General features: G+C 37.3%; 2 protein-coding genes and 1 pseudogene across 4 annotated transcripts in view; all 3 read right to left on the bottom strand.

Annotated features, from left to right (window-relative positions):
* Window positions 1-3132: 3132 nt before the first annotated feature.
* slc31a2 (solute carrier family 31 member 2) lies at window positions 3133-11471 on the bottom strand. Its single transcript, XM_088355847.1, has 4 exons — window positions 11225-11471; window positions 7579-7645; window positions 4196-4424; window positions 3133-4045 (listed from the first exon to the last, which is right to left on the bottom strand). The coding sequence occupies exons 1-4, from the start codon at window positions 11231-11233 to the stop codon at window positions 3880-3882; spliced, it is 471 nt and encodes a 156-aa protein (XP_088211973.1). The 5' UTR covers window positions 11234-11471; the 3' UTR covers window positions 3133-3879.
* On the bottom strand, window positions 5666-5803 carry LOC148350989 (U2 spliceosomal RNA; annotated as a pseudogene).
* Window positions 11472-14469: 2998 nt separating the features above from the next.
* Window positions 14470-19571, bottom strand: part of arrdc1b (arrestin domain containing 1b) — a 40079-nt gene continuing 34977 nt past the window's right edge. For all 3 annotated transcript variants that reach the window (XM_088319779.1, XM_088319781.1, XM_088319780.1), the window contains one exon: window positions 14470-18942. In XM_088319779.1, coding sequence (XP_088175905.1) covers window positions 18878-18942 — 65 coding nt within the window. In that variant the 3' untranslated portion in view covers window positions 14470-18877. The remainder of the gene's footprint in view (window positions 18943-19571) is intronic.

The following is a 19571-nucleotide window of genomic DNA, read 5'->3' as shown; positions in this document are numbered from 1 at the left end:
CTGTGCCGCACAAGCGCTAACCACTGCGCCGCCGTGCTGCCCTGTACATATTTATGTATTAATAAAATAAGACAAATATTCTTGGGGAGAATTCTCATTTTATATAATGTTTTTGGTATACGGTATATCTTATTCCCAATTTTTGAAACATAAACAATTAATTTTAGAATGAGAAATGTTTTCAAAATAATAGCCTAGGTCTAGGACATATTCAAATGTACAAACTCTTTTAATGGCTTAAATAAGGTTGAATGATATAATCATTATTATGCAGGACATAACTTATTGTTTTCAACACAAACTCAAAAGAATGTCAATACGGTATATATCCAAAAGAATGTTCCATTCAGTTTGACATCAATAGTCACATCAATGTTCAATTAAATGTTTATACTTTCTTCAAATAAGAGAGGATGTAAAAACAGCAAAAACATATTTTAAAAAAAAAGGTAAAGATTTTCTTTTACCAGGCAATTCTACAGGCCACTTTTGAGTCAGTGGAAAACCATAAGATAATGAATGATCATGCTGATAATAGATGGTAACATTTTCAGCTACAATCTGAATAGCAATAAAACTAATAAATCATTCTAAATGACAATTAACAGTGCAACACACTGAAATGGAAATTGGACATTCCAAAAAGAAAATAACAATTTTAACACTACTATATTAAAATGTATTTGTTAAAATCTAATTATTATGTATAGTATTTGAGTAATGTAAAAATCCTTCATTATGTTACCAGTTTGAATTGGTGTGCGGTGTACATGAGATAAGCAAATTAAGAATGTAAAGATAATGATTGCTGTAATTTTCAGTTTCTATCTGAATAGCTATAATAATAATCAATTAAATGAAAATAAAATGTAACAAACAATTGGATCTAGCAGTTATATCCTCAATGGCAATCTTTAGTTTAGACATTTAACATTCAATGCTGTACCTTGTGTGACAAGACAATTTGAATCTTGAACTTTTTTTTCTATTCTAAATCTTTATTATGATTTTCCTAGAGCGCCAATCTAATCCCGTCAAAAATCACAATAAAGTCATTTCTAATTCTAATCGTACAGTTTCAAGGGAAATTGAGTATCCGCAAGTTCTAATGGTGGAATTTTGGTCAGAGGCGTGTGCCTGTGAAAGAGGAATATGCTATTGTTACCAATAATGAATTTAGGTTTGGTGAACAAGCGTGCTTTATTTCATGTTTTTGTCCAACAAAGGAGAAACACAGAGCTACATTTGAGGCACTATCAAATGTAGGTTAATATTTTTGGGGAAATTAGAAAATTGTGATAATTTTTTTCTTTAATGATATTAAAAAAAGACAAAAATGTCATACATTACAGATTCATTAAGAATCCACTGAAATATTACAAGTTTTTAAATATTGCCAATTATGGCCTATTGTCGACTATTACACATTTTCATGACAACGACAAAATTTTGATTTGGGATTTTTAACTTTTCACCATAATCAGCAATATTAAAACAATAAAACTTTATTCGATTTATAATGCAGCCAGAATGAAAGTCATTTGTTTTTAATTGCGCTCCATAAAATAACCGACACAATGTTATATTATTTTCTGAATCAGTGCTGTGTATCTTTATCTTCATAAATCACGATTTGTTAGTGTATGTGCTTGTATGTGACAAATAGGCTCAGAAAAGGCTGGACCGTTTTTCGTGAAAATTTAGTCATACTTTCCCCTGAATCCAATCCTCTATCGGCACCGGCAAACACTGAGCCGTTTTAATTGTATAGAATAATCTCATTGAGTAATTTCATTCAGATTGGTTAGTTTGTTCTTAGATGATTTGTCATTTGCTAAAGCAGGGGTGTCAAACTACGTTGGCTCAGGGATGACATGGTAGGAAAAACAAATTAATGGCATAAAAAGTGTGACTTAACGGGAGGGCTGATGATCTTTCGGAGGCTCACAATTAAATCCGATCATGAACCAGGGGTATACGATTCATTTATGAATGGATTAGTTTTTCCCCCTCAATATGCTTTTCCCTTCACTAAGAATTTATCTGGTGTTTATCAATTCTGCATTTAAAAAAAAATACATAAAAATAAAACAAACTACAAATTACAGTAATTAACGCAATAAAACTCATGCAAACTATAAAGTGACAAAAACAGTATTTAAGTGCAAATTATTTACTGTAAATGGTTGATTTAACGATTCAAAAGCCCATTTCTGCCTTTTAATTATTTTTGAATACAAATTAAATTAATTTTGAATATTTGCTGTCAGAATTTGGGTCTTATAGGAAAGAAGCCAACGCCTCTTTAAACTTTGGCAAACACACCCAGGTGCGATTTTTGACATTTTTTATTTCTAAATTTTGTATTTCTATACTCTTTAAGGAGGAATAACAATGCACACACACGACCTCATACAGATGTAAAATTGTATACTACTATGATCCCCTGTAGGTAAACACTCAATGTAAATATCTTCTGCTTTTACATGCCCACACTTTCTTGTGTAAATATATATATATAAACTATTTTTATCTTTTTAAATATTTTATCTTTACAGTTAAATGTGTAACTGGAGTGCCACGTCTAACTACGTTGTCACAATATGTTCAACCCATTTTGTAACAATAATAATAAAGGTATATTCATCTTCTTATTATTCTTTCAATTCAGATGCTGACTGAAACTCCAATCGCTGGTATACTAGTGTAAATTAGTGACAAATTCTGCAGTTAAGAAATATCCACTCACCACACGTGAGTGCAATCATATTGCCTTAAACCAAGTATCTGTGATTTATATCTTAAGTGAAATGACATCTGAAAGGTTGTTTTCTCAAATGTTCTCTGGTTAATAAATGCTAGAAAAATATAGCTTCAGGGGGTCGTATGCTTTGCGAATGGCGCCTAGCTTTGGTGACATTGAGTTGACATATTTAAAACTGCAAGAGATTATTTGACGTGAAGTGGCCCATTTGAATCTTTAACTTCTCTCAGCATTTTCTGTCAAGCCCATCAAATCTGTTAGTGGGCCTGATCCAGCCTGTATGTCAGACAAACCTGTTCTGAAGTATGAGGAAATTCAGCAATTTTTTTTAATCTCTTTAGTTTTTTGTAAAGAAAGACCAGGCAAACTTGTAGCCAAATACAAAATCTTTATTATCCAGTATGAGTAGCAAATTTACTCACCTGAATTGCAATTGAGTATACAGATCACACTGATTGAAGAAACAGCGACTTGTTGACTGCAATTATGTCATAGTGGCAATGCGGCACAAACATATAAAAGGTGAGTCATGTCCTTTTATGTTCCAAGACCAAATGAGTTTTCAAGGCCCATTTCATGGAATTTTCAAAGGCACATCCCAGGTAATCAATCTATTAGCCCATTTGAGCTATATAATGTAAACTAGTTACAGAGATGTTATCTCTAGTCAACAATTTTAAGGGGTAAGTTCTTGTTAATTTTTGGCAATATCGTGCAGCAAAAATTATTAATCTTTTAAGTTTATTTTTCCCTTTATTTCATTTAAATGAGTGTTAAGTGTTAATTTACATATTTATTCTGGATTCATTGTTAATTGCAATAGTTATTTACTTCCCTTTGAGTTTCTGCATCAGGTTATTCACTCAATCTTCACCATTTGAAATGCAAGCTCAGGTAGCCATTATCATTAAGACATGAAATGTTTGTAACAGAATGTATCTTAACTGCCCAATATAAACCCCACAACAAAATTGTGGAGACCAAATGTAATACTCTTTGGGTTATACGTTGTTTTTGCAATTTGACAAGTATAATAACACCCCAAGTATAGAAAAAAATTCTACATGATCCTTTTGATTCTCAGAAAAAAAAACATCCAGGGTTTTACAAGTCCGTCAATGCTGCTCTATCAGAGGGAATGAAATGAAATAACCCAGGGTCGAACCTGCGATGACGCCGAGGAAGATCCACACGTTGAAGGACATGACACACAGCATGAGCATGTAGCCTAGCGTCACTTGCAGTAAGTGGAGAAACGTCTGCACTCCATGGAGCAACCAACTGAGGACAGAAGACAAGTAATTTCTTAATGGCCCACGAGTTTGACACGTGTGTCTTAAATGAATTATTTTTTTACAAATAGGCCTTTATCAGCACAGGGCATGTCAAATTATGTTATTTTGGAAGCAAATGATAGGAGAAAAAGAATACCTGCTCCTGTTGCTCTGCAGGATAGGACGTGGTTCTTTGGGAGCCAATGAGGTTTCAGAGACGCTGGTTTCGAGTACAGAATTGTTTTCGGCACGTCGGGACGAGAGATTGGCATAAGAAGTTGAATAGCAGGCTAAACCCTTGCCCCCGTTGAGCCACAACCTCCACACTTTGAGCAGCTCGTAGAAAACAGTCAGCAGCATGACCACGATCACTGACAAAAACATACCTGAGAGGACAGACACAAAAAAAGATAGCTACTGACTCAAATTTGACAGAAATGACACGAAATGATTTTTTTTAAAAGATTCAGAAACAAAAACTAATGTAAATTTACTGTAAATTCTGTTTTCTTCATAGATTTCTTTTCTTCCTCAGAGGTTCAACAATCATTGTGATCTAATGTATTTGTTGTTTAATTCATTAACCAATAATGAATACATTTTATTTATTAGAAATTATCCAAATCCTAAATTTTACCTAATTATAAGTGTATTTGGTGCCTTGCAAAAACATTGCCCTCAAGAACTTTTTGACATATTGCCATACTGTATTTCAGACTTCTAACTTATAGATTAAAGAAAAACTCAAAATATTTTCCAAGAACAAAAAAAACACAATTGTGAAAATAAAATGTATCCCACATTTTATATTCTGGGCCCCTCGGTACCAATTGAGCATAACAACACACTTCTCGTTAAGTTTTTTTTTTTTCCCCCACATGATAAATCTATCTTTTGGTTGTTTAGGATGGTATTTTTATTTTACTTTTGTATGGAAGTCTGTTAAAAACTCAATATAAAAATGTGAATTAAAATAAAATAATGCATATTATCATATAAACGTGGACTTAAAAAAAAACACTTTTAGACTGAAGGATTGCGTTCATTCAACATAGCCTGAGCCTCATCTAGAGGGACCTGACATACCGTAAATTCCGGACTATAAGCCGCTACTTTTTTCCCCAAATTTTCAACCCTGCGGCTTATTCAGAGATCAATTTATGTAATTATTTCAACGGCCGCCAGCGGCGCTCGAGTATGTAGGGTAAGATTTAGACCGGTGGAATATGTGCGCCGAGAAAGATCACAACTTCTGAGCGTAAACATATCCTTATCATGCAAATTGCACAAAATAAGGCTCATGACACAACTTCCAGGTCAAATGCAAACGGGCATATTGCTGGGGTGTATTAAAGTAAGGGAGCGTGGGACGATGTTATCATTAAAGGAAAGGTTTCTTTCCGACATTGAGAAAGACAATAGAGATGTCATTTAGATGGAGGAAGAAGCGGATGTTTTGCCATGATTCTGGGGTTTTGGGGTTTTTAAGGGTTAGTGATCTATCTTCGTTATTCATTATCCGTTATCGGTCAGTTCATAATACGCTACAAAGCCTAGGAGCCGGGACACTTACTCTCAGCCAAAAGGCAAAGCTAAGGTCCTAGCCCTAAAGCCTTGCTGCAATCATTGCGAATGCACCGTTCCCGGAGGTACTGCAATACCGGGCCGATGCGTGGAGTGGACAGAGCAAGCTCATATTCCATCTCCGAAATGCAAAAATCAAAGATAGTGACTTCAAAGGCCAAGCTAAGAACCTAGCCATGATTCTAATGGAATTCGGCATTTATTTCCTTTACAGACTAATATGCTGCTATGCGAGCGTGTTGTTAGTAGTGTGAGTCTACCTCCCAAAGGCACGGTTTAGGATGAAAGTTATATTATTATTAAAGCTTTGAAAATTCTCCCGATGTACCGTCTTTCTTTGTAAATATGTGTAATATGTATTTGCAACTGTATATTTTTGTAATGTATTTATTTGAGACACTTATTCTGCACGAGCAAATTAAAAAAGAGGGGCGGAGCAATCGTGGGCTGATGGGAAAGTGGGGACCGGTAAAGGTGAGTTTTTGTGGACACGGAGGACAATAATGGATATATATTTTTCCCACCCTTACCTTTGGAAATATACACTAATTTTTCCTTGGATTACCATCAACGGGCACCCAGAATCTGCAGGTCTGCAACAAATTTTAAGTACCTATATCATTCTACGTTCATTTTGGCGGATGTGATTTTTGGACTGTGTGCTCCACCCGGAGGGGGGAGCCGGAGCTACACTGTGGGAGTCCCGGCAGCAACAGTCTGGGTTATGGAACCCAGAAGGGAGAGGACCCACGCAGAAGGGAAAGGACCCACACAGAGGACTGGAAGAATGCTGCTTGGGAGGGTGGGATGGCAGAGCTATGCCCTTGCACAATAGTATTGCCTTTTACACGCTGGTTAACTACTGTTAAAAGAAAATAACTCTGAAATTGTTTAATTGATGTTGAAAATGTCAGGAAAAAATGTTAAAACGTCATATCGTCACGTCAAATTGTCAAATATAAAAAAATTGTGAATATGCTTGATGGCTGTGTTTTGCTGCTGTTGGAGTCAGTGGATTTGTTCAGACCGAGGACAATCGACTTTGGCCTGGACGGATCTATTGACACTAACAAAGATGTTATATAATGAAATTGTGAATATGTTTGATTTTCGAGAAGGTTTGTTCAAACCTCACTTTGTGTTTGCTGTTAAAAACGAAATATTGGAATATAATATTGTGAATGTGCTTAATTGCTGTTGAGATTGTCATGATTGTTTTCTGTTTTTAGTGTCAACAAATTTGTTCAAACCAAAAAGAAGGACATTTAGTTTCAATCGCGGGACTTGAAGTTTGGCTTGGATTAATTTCGTGGGGTTTTTTTTTAAGTGGGTGCATGCGGCTTTTATGCAGGTGCGGCTTGTGTATGGACAAAATCAGTTTTCCCCTAATATGTGATGGGTGCGGCTTATAATCAGGTGCGCTTTATAGTCCGGAATTTATGGTAATTGTCTGCCATCTTGCTGCTACAGGTACCCGAAAAAACAAAATCCTGGCGAAAAGCAGGTCAAAGAATCAGAAGCCAAATGGTGCAGTTAGGTCATTATGAGTCTCTGTAGTTTTATATTGTTCTTTGTGATTTTAAGCACTTGTTTTCAATTGCATGACACACTACTTCATTTAGTGTTCAGGTCCAGACTGACACTGGAAGGCCAACATAAGTGTGCGATTCACAGGTGAACCTAGAGTAATCTTTCTTGTACATCATTCCTTCTTTAAATACGTTTTTACATTCTTATTGTGCCTTTTAATCAAATCAGTGCAAAATGAATATTTTTCTACTCTTATTATTATTTTCTACTATCTCATACTAGTGTTTGTGTCTCATTTCACTGCATCCTTATTTTTTGTTCAGGTTGAATACCATTCCGAGTTTGTCCGAACCATGAACAGCAGGCTTAGCAAGTTTTCATGGCCTGACTTCTGTAGAGAAATTCATACAAAAAGTATTTGGATACCTCCAGGGCTGTTCACATGCCAGAAGTCAAACAGCAGTGTCACACTACTAGATGCCTCGAACGTCATCTAAAAAACAAATATACACAAGCAAAGCAAATGTTTAGAAAATTTCAAGTACAGATTCATACATTTTTATTACAATCAATTGAGTTGGTTCTTCCTCACAATGAATGGCATTATCTGTACAAATGTTTACTGTGCGGAGTTTGTATGTTCTCCCCGTGCTTGCGTGGGTTTCCTCCGGGCACTCCTGTTTCCTCCCACATTCCAAAGACATGCATTTCAGGTCAATTGGCTGGTCCAAATTGTCCCTAGGTGTGACTGAGCGAGTAAGTTGTCTGTCTCCGTGTGCCCTGCGATTGGTTGGCAACCAGTTCAGGGTGTCCCCTACCCACTGCCCGATGATTGCTGGGATGGGCTCCAGCACCCCCGCGACCCTACTGAGGATAAGCGGTGCAGCTAATGAGATGAGATGAGATGTTTTTCTGCAGCTTGCAGTGATGTTCACCCACAAACAAGCCAAATGACAAAGACAGCTGATCAAGACAGGTCTTAACCTGAACAAATACAAAATAAATTAAAAAAAACGGACTCTTTGAAAGATGTTATACCAGAAAACACCCAGCAGAAGTCACTTGTGATCCACCTGTTGTGTTACTTTCTGGATTTTTTAATTTAAATTAAAAATAGAATTCAACTACCTCTACTATGAAATTAAATCAAACTTAAAGAGATAGGAAGAAATGTCCAACTAAAACCCCATTATGTGTTCTGCTTCTGCAGTAATCAGGCCAAGAACAAAATCATGTCTGTATTCTTGTTTAAGTTTGGCATAATTTGTTTTTTTTCATTTATGGAAAATCATTCTCACTGTTATGGGAGGTCAAACATTTTGCTGTATTATAAAGGAATAACATGCCGGGAAAGAAAAACAACTCTTTTACAGACGCTTCCCTACTTACGACTACTCGAATTACGAAAAACAGTAGATATGAACAATTTTTTCGGGATGTCGAAAAATATCCAGACATTTGCTGTAAGTTAGATTTCGTATTGTGGACCTTTTTCAGAGGAGAGGACATTACTGAAGTGCTTCTTTCCGCCGCATGGCACTGTGAGGTCACCCAGCATCCACCCCAAAGAATAAATCCGGCTTGTACTTCCTAGTTTGTGTGTAAACACACTGCACTGTATCTTCTAGCACGCTAAGAACTTTGACATTTTTACAGTTTAATATCTCGTGCATCCATTCGATATGGTTGCTGTAAAGTGTAAAGAGGAAAGCCGTTTCTTTCTGAACGAAAGTGGAATATGAAAACTTGATGCGGTTGAGAAAGTGGTTGGATCCTTTTTACCATCCACTTTTTACCACAAAGGAGGAAGTTGCCTAACTCTTCCAAAAGTAAGTTAAACTTAACCTTTTTATCTTTAAAGTCAAGTCAAGGCATGTTTATTTGCAGCCCTAATCACAAGGAGTCTCAAATGGCTTCACAGACCATAAAATGTAAACGCCTAATGTGTAGCTTTGTTTTTCAGTACTATGCTTTATCATTCAGCCTGCTTTGTAACGTAATAGAGCATATTATTTTATGAAACATTTATTTTTCAGTTTCGAAACAATACAGGTTATTCATACAAGCCTTAAACATTATTGTATAAACCCTAAACATACATTCCATACAAAATATATCACTGAAGCAACTGAACAAATTCCACGAAAACTAGGAACGATCATTCGGAACCTATCTCGTTCGTGAGTAGGTCAGCGGCTGTACTGTGCAAAGGAATGCTGACAGCTCCAGCGCCAGGTGGGTATTTGGGTATTTTCTCACACTCTCTCACACTCTCTCACACACTCTCACACACACACACACACACGCACATAAAGTTCCAAACATTCAAATGAGACATTGGCTTTGACCTCAGGCAGGGAAGAGTCCAGACTTGATCCTCAACTATTTTGTTATTTTTTTTAAACCAAAAAGAAAAGACTCATAGCTGCATATAAATGAATACTTTTACGCGTGGAAAGAAAATGTATGCCATTTCCAGTTTAAGTTTTTTTTTAATATACTCTACTTTCTGCAAAAAAAGAAACATGAAAGATATTTTCATTTAAATGATGTGCAAACACTCAAGGAAATAGCATTTTGTTTTCTGCAACAAAAGTAATGCCATTTGAAATCCTGTTTCTGGACATATCAAGCTGTGCATTATTTTGGGCTGCTGAACCCTTGATAAACAAATACGTGTCTGGACTATGTCACCATTTACTGAAATGTGTCAAGCCACATATCATTGGAAAGTTTAAACTCTTGGGATTCCAGATATGCCATTTCAAATTTACTCAACTCAGAAACATCATGATCAGTCTTAAATAAAATACCACGAAGTCGGCGTAACTCACCCCTTGGCCATCATTAAATAAATCTAATGTCTGCGAAAATGACTTTGTTACATGCAGGAAAACCCAGGTAATCCAACCATGGAAAATATATACTCCAAAACACACAATAATGCCGATAGACACAAGAAAATCCACTTTGTTGGACGTTCATTGTTGCATGCTGTATGCTTTGCTCCAAAACTCCCCATTCAAAAGAAACAGACTTGTAAAATTATTCCCACTATGGTCTTACCTTTCAAAAGAGACCAGAACAGACCATATCCTCCAAAGGGTTTAAGAAGAGCATTGGTCTTGGATTGGGATTTTAGGCAAATTTCACGGGAACGTTAGGGGGTTAAGGAAAATTAATGTGAGAGCATAAGCATGTGGATTGTCTGCCAATGAATCAAATAGCTCATTTTGCTGTTGCTCTTGAAATTAGGAGGACACCAAATTACTGTTGACACCACAAAGTACAAGTTTCTTTTTGCATTCTACTGGTTGGTATAGACTGGATAAGTTCTAGAATGCTTACCTAGCCACACATTGTGTACATGAAATTATCGGAATTTTTCCTGTTAGGGACTTATGAGAGGGACTGCATCTCATTTTACTGTGATTTTTTTGGTCTTAATTCTCTTTTCTGCCCACAATAATTGGTCACAAAAAATAAGAGATAATCAGGAGGAAAAGTGAAAAACGGTCACAAACGTGGTTGAGTCGAAGAAGAAACCGAATTCAAAATACGATAATAGTGTACGAGGGTCGACCATTGAAGCACTGCTGGAGGGTACAGTAAATGGTTTAAAAGGGATATATTTTTAGTATTTAAAAAGCATGTTTATCTTTATTGCCTACATAATTTAACAAATACTAATATTTTCCACGAGTTATTAATATTTAGAATGTATTTTACGTGACTATTTTAAAGCATGATATGCGATATGGCTAATGTGCAAGTATATACGGTACTTGAAGTCGTTTAGGTTTAGCTGGTCATTTTGTATTTCGAGAAACAAAAAGTGAATATATTGTAACATATTTGTCTTAAACTAAACAATTATTCTATTGAATAGTGAAAATGGTTTCTTGATGTGGGTCGCAGCTTGTCATTTGGGTGGAATGGTGGGTCCTGAGGACGGACTCCCCCCCGGAAAAAAACTAAAAATAAATAACTTTCATGTGCACAACACAAGCAAGCGTATACAAGGCTTAATGCCTTTATCAAAGTCAGTAAAATGTTCTGTAACGAAACTCACGGGCATCATGTTGAACTTGCTGGGCAGAAGTCGTCCTTTTGCATACGGTTGTCAACCCCGTTCAATCATTGCAGGAGCACATTTAGATTTGGCTAGTTCTTGATGCTTCAAAGCAGAATTATAATAAACTACTGTGATTTTTATTGCACACTAAGAAACAATAAAGCGTCGTCAAAGCTGCTGCACGGTACCTCGTGACACGAAACAATAAACAAAAGGCTACTGGAATTGCAGTGTTTCCGGTTTATGTGATTTTGCACATGCGTATTGATATAGCAAACGTTTTCGTTTTAAATGTTAAGATAAGGCTCTCCAAATGCTATCCACGTGAACTTTTCAAAATTCTAAAAACACCATATTTTATTTCTAACGTAACTCACAGATAATTGTTATATGCATCACTGATCTCTTCCACAAGAGGTCAGTCGTTCATCAGCAATTGGCTTGTGGAATTAGTTCCGCGAGCTTTGCACGCACGCACGCACTTTTTCCGATTGTATTAATTCCAAAATAAATAAATCTACAAACCACGTTAAGATTGGCCATCCTTAAATAGGTAATTGCCAAATTCGTTCATAAACAGAGTGCAAAAAAGTGATGTATAAATGGTAAATGGTCTGCATTTATATAGCGCTTTTCAAGTCAATGAAGACCTCCCTGAGCGCTTTACAATGCGCTTAACACTTACCCATTCACACACAAACTCACACACCAATAGGGAGTCAGCCATGCAAGGCGCCTACCTGCTTATTGGCGGCATTAGGGATACAGTGTCTTGCCCAAGGACACTTCGACATATAACACGGAGGAGCCAGGAATCGAATCTGTAAATTGTATTGTGTACTTTTTAAGAAAAAAAATTATGTTACAATTAAATCTTCCTTAATGGTAGAAGTTCAAAGCATATCCAATTGATATAATCCATCCATCTATTATCTGCACCGCTTATCCTCAGTAGGGTCGCGGGGGGTGGTGGTGCTGGAGGACACCCCCGCTATCTACGGTTGATATAATAAAACTACCAAATAACTATTTACCTTATCATTACTGGAAGTTGTTCTTACATTGGAAGCAACATGGCGGCCTGCATTGATGCTGCGGCTTGTAGCTCTCCAACTAATTTTCTATTTATTACCGTTCTCTTGTCTCTTTTGCTCTCTTTTCTGGACACATGTGTGGCCAATAATACTTATAATAATACTTATAGTCGGGAGGACCTTATTCAATTGGGTGTGCGTCTAAATTTTTACTTTTCAGGCACTTTTTATATCACCTTTGATATCCCGAACGAAATACAAATAGATCCGGGATCTCCGTGGTCAGCCACCACACTTACGAAGCGACGGAGGCGGCATAGGGACCGTAAACAGAAGCGGGGTTGTCGCTCGGGCAAGTGTGTGAAGCTAAAGGAGCTACATCGGCGAAACGGCAGAGAAGGACACGAAGATGTGCATAATTCCAATATTTCTTCATCGATCTTGCTGGTCAACCGACGCTTGAGACTCAACCGACGCCTGAGTCTAAACACGCCCGAACGGCGACATCTTGTGACGATCTCTACAAATATTTCAGCTAAGTTAAACGATTCAGCAAAGTTAAAATTTGGTCTTTTAAATATTAGATCGCTTGCTCCTAAAGCTTTACTTGTTGATAATATTATTCGTGATTACAAACTTAACTTGATTGGTCTATGTGAAACTTGGTTGAGACCGGATGAGTTTTTAACCGTTAAATGAGGCTTCTCCTCAAGACTGCGTTTCTTACTTCCCATCATGACTACTGTAATGCACTACTCTCCGGTCTCCCCAAGTCCAAAATCAAGAGTCTTCAGCTAGTACAAAATGCTGCAGCGAGGCTTTTAAACTAAGACAAGAAAGTCTGATCACATTACGCCGATTTTAGCTAACCTGCATTGGCTCCCTGTTAGCTTAAGATGTGATTTCAAGGTTCTCTTGGTATTATACAAAATCATAGATAGACTTGCTCCCTCATATCTTTCAGATTTGATATCCCCATATGTTCCGGTCCGGAGCCTTCGTTCTGAAAGCGCTGGTCTACTGGTGATCCCAAGAGCCAAGACGAGTTCTGCAGGTTAGAGAGCGTTCTCCATCTGGGCACCGGTGCTGTGGAATGCTCTTCCCCCCGAGATCCGATCTGCAACCTCAGTGGAAATGTTTAAATCTAAGCTTAAAACACACTTCTACTCTGTAGCATATGAATAACCTATGTTTTTGTTGACAATATCTCTGTATTATTTGCAAATGCAACATCCATTGCAGCCTGGTCATTCTGAAAGGGGGATTACCACATGTGCGGTCCCTTCTCAAGGTTTCTTCATTGTCCTCATATTGAGGTTTTTGAGTTTTTCCTTGCACTCATGTTTGTTTCAGATCAGGGATGGTGTAATAATAGTCTATGCAATAACCTGTGCAGCCCTTTGAGACTCTTTGTGATTAAGGGCTATACAAATAAAAATGACTTGACTTGACTACATTGTTGGTAAATCATTGGGATAAAATTGTCATTGCCAGTGCTGGTATTGAATTTTGTTTTCATTGTATTCGGCTTTGCATTGGAGTGATCTTTACATGTATACACAAATAACGTAATTACCTGAAATGAATAAATAAATGAATAATTAACCAACTCAGACCAGAAGATCATTGGCTGCTCTCTGCCCAGTCTGGAGGACATTGCCGGCTTGTGATACCGCCATCGACATAAGACTCTTTTCACCCTGGCCACCGCCTCTTTGACCTGTGGTCGGTGCTACAGGTCCGTTAAGACAAGGACAAAAAGGCTCAGGGACATTTTTTTCCCCACAGGGCCATCACCACCCTAAACGAGCGCAGAAATAATTATGAAAACATATCTTGCGACATTTTTTTCATTTTCTTTTTTTGTTGCTGCCAATTGCTATTGCACAAACTGTGAAAACATATCTTGCAACTTATATAGGGATTTTTCTTGCTACTTATGTTATTGCACTACTTTGAATTGTACCATTGTTACTATGTACTATTTCTTTTCATCGCATCATTAACTTGGACCAGTGCGTAAGCACTATGTTGCAAGTATTTTTGCCAATTTATTCTGATAAGATAAGATAAAATACTCTCTTTAATGTCCTTCTAACATGTTTACCCAGGAGTGCCACGTCTAATCTAGTTGCAGAAAATGTTTCACCACTTTGATATCAATGAACAGGCCAATTCTGCTCCATTCTAAAATGTTAAACGACCAAACAAGACAAAAAAACTTTATTTTTCTATTTTAAACATTTGTTACTTTATATTACATAAGGTGCTACAGCTTACAGTGTAACAGCTATTAGCACACTGTACCTGGAATCCAGTTGAAATGTTGTTTAAAAAAAGAAAATAAAAAAAACAGATACCATTGCAGTGAAGAGTATAAAAACTGCAAAAAAACGTGGTGGATCTTTTGTACTCTTTGGTCAAAAACAGGGAGAACCAAATATTTTGCTGCCTTTCTTTGCAATGACAGGAATTGCACACATTTCCTATTGCTATTAGTCGTTGTTAGAGTCTACTGGATCTTCAAAACACACACATATATATATATATATATATATATATATATATATATATACAGGGATCAGAATGGAGATTTTCATTTTCAGCTGAAATAGCCAGCGTCCAGGAATAAACCAGGGCGGAGCCCCAACACTCCCCCCCCCAACCTGGGTTTTAGGCAATTTACTTGTCCAAAACCATGCTTATATTTATCATTTAAGTAACATTTTTAGAAGATTAAAATAATTTGCCCACATAACTGATTTTTTTGTAAATACTGCAGGATAAGATCAAATGCAGTTCAGTCCCTGCAGCTTGTGCGACAATGCGGCCAATTTTTCTAACGGCCGCCAGGGTGCGCCAGAGCAATAAAGGAAAGAGTGAGACAGTCGGATTTTGAATTTGTTTGCTACGCAAGAGAAAAAGTGAAAAAGTCGGAATGCCTTTGGGGTTCAAAAACAGCGGAAATCTGCGGATCCGCGGAAAATTCTGATCCCTGTATATATATATATATATATATATATATATATATATATATACACACACGTCACTTTAAAAAATGTGCAATGTCCCCACCAATATCAAGCAATCAGGATTTTGTCAACACCAATCATATGTGATCATTTTAAAAAGTGCAGTATGCGAAGATCAAACCTATGCCTCTGGGTATTGTCCATATAAGGTGATGAAGTAACTCCATAAAATGATGATTGACAGAACCAAAACAAGTAGAAGGCACAAATAAATGTACAATTGCAGTTTTGGATGCTGAAAGCCACATGGCAACAATCCCAGCTCAAGCGCTTCCTTAAAAAGTGCTGAGGTTTTTTATCTTTTTCCAGGTCCATAATAATCCAAGGTTACCAAATGATTCTAATGCAATAAATTTGATGGTTGCATGCATTTTGCACTTTGGGTAGAAAATCAGAGAGAAGTAAAAAATCAATCTCAATTTCACAGATCGTGCAAAATAGCAAACAAGTTACATTTTACATTTAAGTGGAAAACAAAACAAAACGTGAAGGTGTTTCACTTTAAAAAAGGGTGATTGGAAAGCAGAGCAAGTGACAGCAAAAGCATTGCAATGATTTCACTGGGATGTAATGACACTAGGATGTGATCCCTCCAGTGTATTTTGGGAGTACTAAAAGGTCAACTTCCAGCAGGGCATGCAGGGACACAAGATGAGAGTCATTGCAACAAACAAATCGATCTGAGAGGGGAGTGTCTCGACTGTGAGAAACCCTATTGTCCAATGTAAAGGTATTCCCATTTAGATTTTGTTTTTCAATTAGCCACATAACTTGTAGTATTCTTTTCCAAATTTACGCAAATATGTTGCAAAATATTCCACTTGCTGGGGGAATTGAGTAATTTAGTCTCAGAATTGACCCATCTGGCTTGTTTCCTCTACAGCTGTGTTGACATTGAAGGAACACATTCCTTTCAAAATGTTGAATCTCGTCAATTTAACATGTGAGGCAGCTCCGAAACAGACAGTGAATGATGTGAACATCTATTGCATACCACTCATTTTTGCTTGGAGAAATTGGAACTTTGCCTGTGACTGTTTTGTCCGAGTTGCGGGCTTCAATCTCTAAAAGCTGTGTGAGGTAAGTTAACTTGCCGCCGTTACAGTGTGCGTTCCTTTTTTGCATTCTCTCCTTTTAGGTAGGCAATTGTGTTTTTTCGTTTGTTTTTTTCGCAGCGTGTTGTGGTTGGTATAATTTGTTAGCTAGCGCTCCGTTAGCATCAAAGCTGCCTATGGGCTTTTTTGTTAAGTTTGTTCCCTGTTTGACGCTCGTTGACTGTGCATCATGTGTTGTTAGCCGGCTAGCCGGGTGTTGGGGCCCGTTTTGTCGTGTCCCTTGGTCTATTCCTGTTGGGCTTTGTGTTTGTCGCCATAGTTATTGCCGATTTCCGTTGTTGTTTCCCAGTTATCCTGGCTCCGCATGTTTTTTGCTCGGCAAGATTCGCATTTTTCTGCCAAGGCTGCGGCTGCTTTTAGTAGATCGGTCCTGGTTAGCATCCCCATTGGCAGCTCTCATGCGTTATATGCTAAATAACCTCTTTGAGGTCCTCCAGGCACTCCGGTTTCCTCCCACATTCCAAAAACATGCACATCAGGTTAATTAGCCGGTCAAAATTGTCCCTGGGTGTGAATGAGTGAGTAAGTTGTCCGTCACTGTGGGGCTCCAGCAACCCCGCGACCCTGCTGAGGATAAGCAGTGCAGATAATGGATGGATGGATGGATGGATGGAGACTCTTTTGGGCTGCTCGCCCTTGATTGTACCATTACTGGGGGCTGGTGTTCCTTTAATGACATCACAGCTCAGGATGACAATACATGCCATCTTTAAAATGCATCATCTTGGTAAATATTTGGAATATAGTATCAATTCCTGACATTTTGCATGTTTAAGAATATGGGAATACCTTTAAGGACATGTCCTGAAACAGGTTTTATGTGTACATATTCAAAATGCAAAAGATGACCAGGAGAGTGTTTGATTAATAACGGCCCGTGAATAATACAAAAAGGGGGAAAAAAAGCTCTTTACTATGCCTCCAGGGCTACATGCTATCACATTAGCGGCCAGAACATGCAGCGTTCAAAACCCTTTTAAATTCTAGAGTTAAATGACATCCACACCTAAGGCCTCCCATTTCAGCTTGTGTCAAAGAGATTCTAAACTTTTTGGGATTAAAAACAAAACCTATGTTTCAGATTGTCATACATATACACATACATACATATCTGAAAAATACAGACAGTTGCTAAACTTAAAAAAAATAAATTTTATATATATATTTTTGATCTTGGCAGATGATGTTCCTCATTTTAAAGGAAGAGTTTCTATTATTTAGCACCTCCTTGTGGTAAAAAATATTCTTTTAAAAACAATCATGATTTAAATAAACTATGCATAAACTATTACATAAACCAGCATTAAAAAAAGACAATATTTGGATTTGTGAAACTTGAATTTATTTTACATAACAAGAGTTGGATCTAGAGGTATCGGACATGATTATCCGGCTTATCCCTGCTACAGGTACCCGAAAAACAAAAACGTTGTGAAATACCTAATTACGATTATTTTAAGTTACTCACCTATTTTCTAAACTAGACTTTTTGCAGTATTTGTATCAATTACAGCAGGCGATGTGGCATAAAAAGTTATCTAACTCGATACAAGAAAAATAAGTCGAGTGTCACAGCCCAGAGATAATATTTATCTTTAATTAATCCTTAATTCCCTGGAGGACAAGCAAATAATTTGCCTTGAATTACAAACTGGGGTCACATTATATATTTTTTGTCAGTGTGCTCAAATTACAAGCCCTAGCTTTGCTGTAAAATGACTGAGGTTAATTCCTCCAGCCAACTGATTATATAATCTCACATTAATTTAGATAATGATTATTCTACAGTTCAACTTCATTTGGGGATCCCTTGTTTCATTTTACCCTGTGACGTCGCTGCAAAGTTGTTGTTTTTTTGATCCAACACAAGCTTTTGTGTGATCTGAGAGTAAATTCAGGCAGATCCCTTTGCACAAGTCTGAGTAGATCAATACCATACCCTTCATGGTAATTTTTGGATGCACATGCTGCAGAGGCCACGGAAATGAGTTCCTAGGTTTACTGTCTAGGGCCTCATTTACAAACTCATCACGGTGATTCTCTTCTAAAGTAATCCACTTCCTCCACTATTGTCCAAGTTTGCACGACAACCTACAATGTTAGCTGATGAACATGATCCGTTGTCAGAGTTCCCCTAGGATCCAAGAAGAAAGTCTTTTGCGGCCGTGAGATAATGCTCTACAATGTGACACACACAACTCTTAGAGCTGAACTAGTCTTTGGGTCTAGTCACATTCGTTAATTCTTTTATTTCTGACTTACTCCATTGGTAGACTGCCTGTATGAGCAGGTAAGATTTGAAACAGAACTCAAGGAAGTTCAGAAAGACTTATTGTTTGGCTGCCAAGTGCCGGAGCACAATGCGATGTGATCCCTTTTTAGTTTAAAAAACCTTCTTCATCTTTGGTGTTTGACATTTTCTCTGTATTCTCAAGTTTTTTGTGAATGTAGTTTCATCACCTGTCGCTGTTAATGTCCGCTGTTTAAACTCAAGTGGGTGCTACTGCAGCTTTCTTCATAAGTGGGCGGAGGCTCTGTGAAACAAACACAAAACAGGATGTCAGATTGCGTTACTATCATGATACATCCAAAGTAGTTGCTTCATTGAGCACTAAACTGAAGATATTGCAGCTTTTTTTGCACAGAACGAAAACAGATAGGAAGTCGCATTGTGTTACTTTTATGAGTCATTCGAGGAACTTGAAAAAACCTGGAAGTTTCAATGACAAATAGCTTTTGTTATACTTGTTGACTCAGAGGCTAGATTCAATATCATGCTTCAAAAGCAAATTAAAGGCTAGATAAGCATGGTATTACAATATTAGTGCAGTGGTTAGCACATACATCTAACACGCAGACCGAGTGGAATTACTTGTTGGCCTGGAGAGGGTTGGGCACCACCAGGCTGTACTTTCCCAAGACACACCATAACTAATGGTGAAACTACGACCCTAGTGGTCAAGGGATCCACCATCAATCTTTACTCATGTGATTTGAAGGTAAACAAAACATCCCTTTAGCTTTTTCCACGACTAATGTCCAGTAGCTAAGAACCTGTATAACAAAATGCTCAAAAATAGAAAAGTAAAATGAAAAAGACCGCTATTTAAACTAAGCAAAACGATCTAATAGGGGCATACAATTTACTTATTTTTTGGTAAGT

The sequence above is a fragment of the Urocampus carinirostris genome, chromosome 16, assembly GCF_059441175.1.
Source record: "Urocampus carinirostris isolate Australia breed hairy pipefish chromosome 16, RoL_Ucar_1.0, whole genome shotgun sequence".
NCBI lineage: Eukaryota > Metazoa > Chordata > Actinopteri > Syngnathiformes > Syngnathidae > Urocampus > Urocampus carinirostris.
Note: the sequence above shows the minus strand (reverse complement) of the source record. Positions and strands in the feature narration are given on the sequence as shown.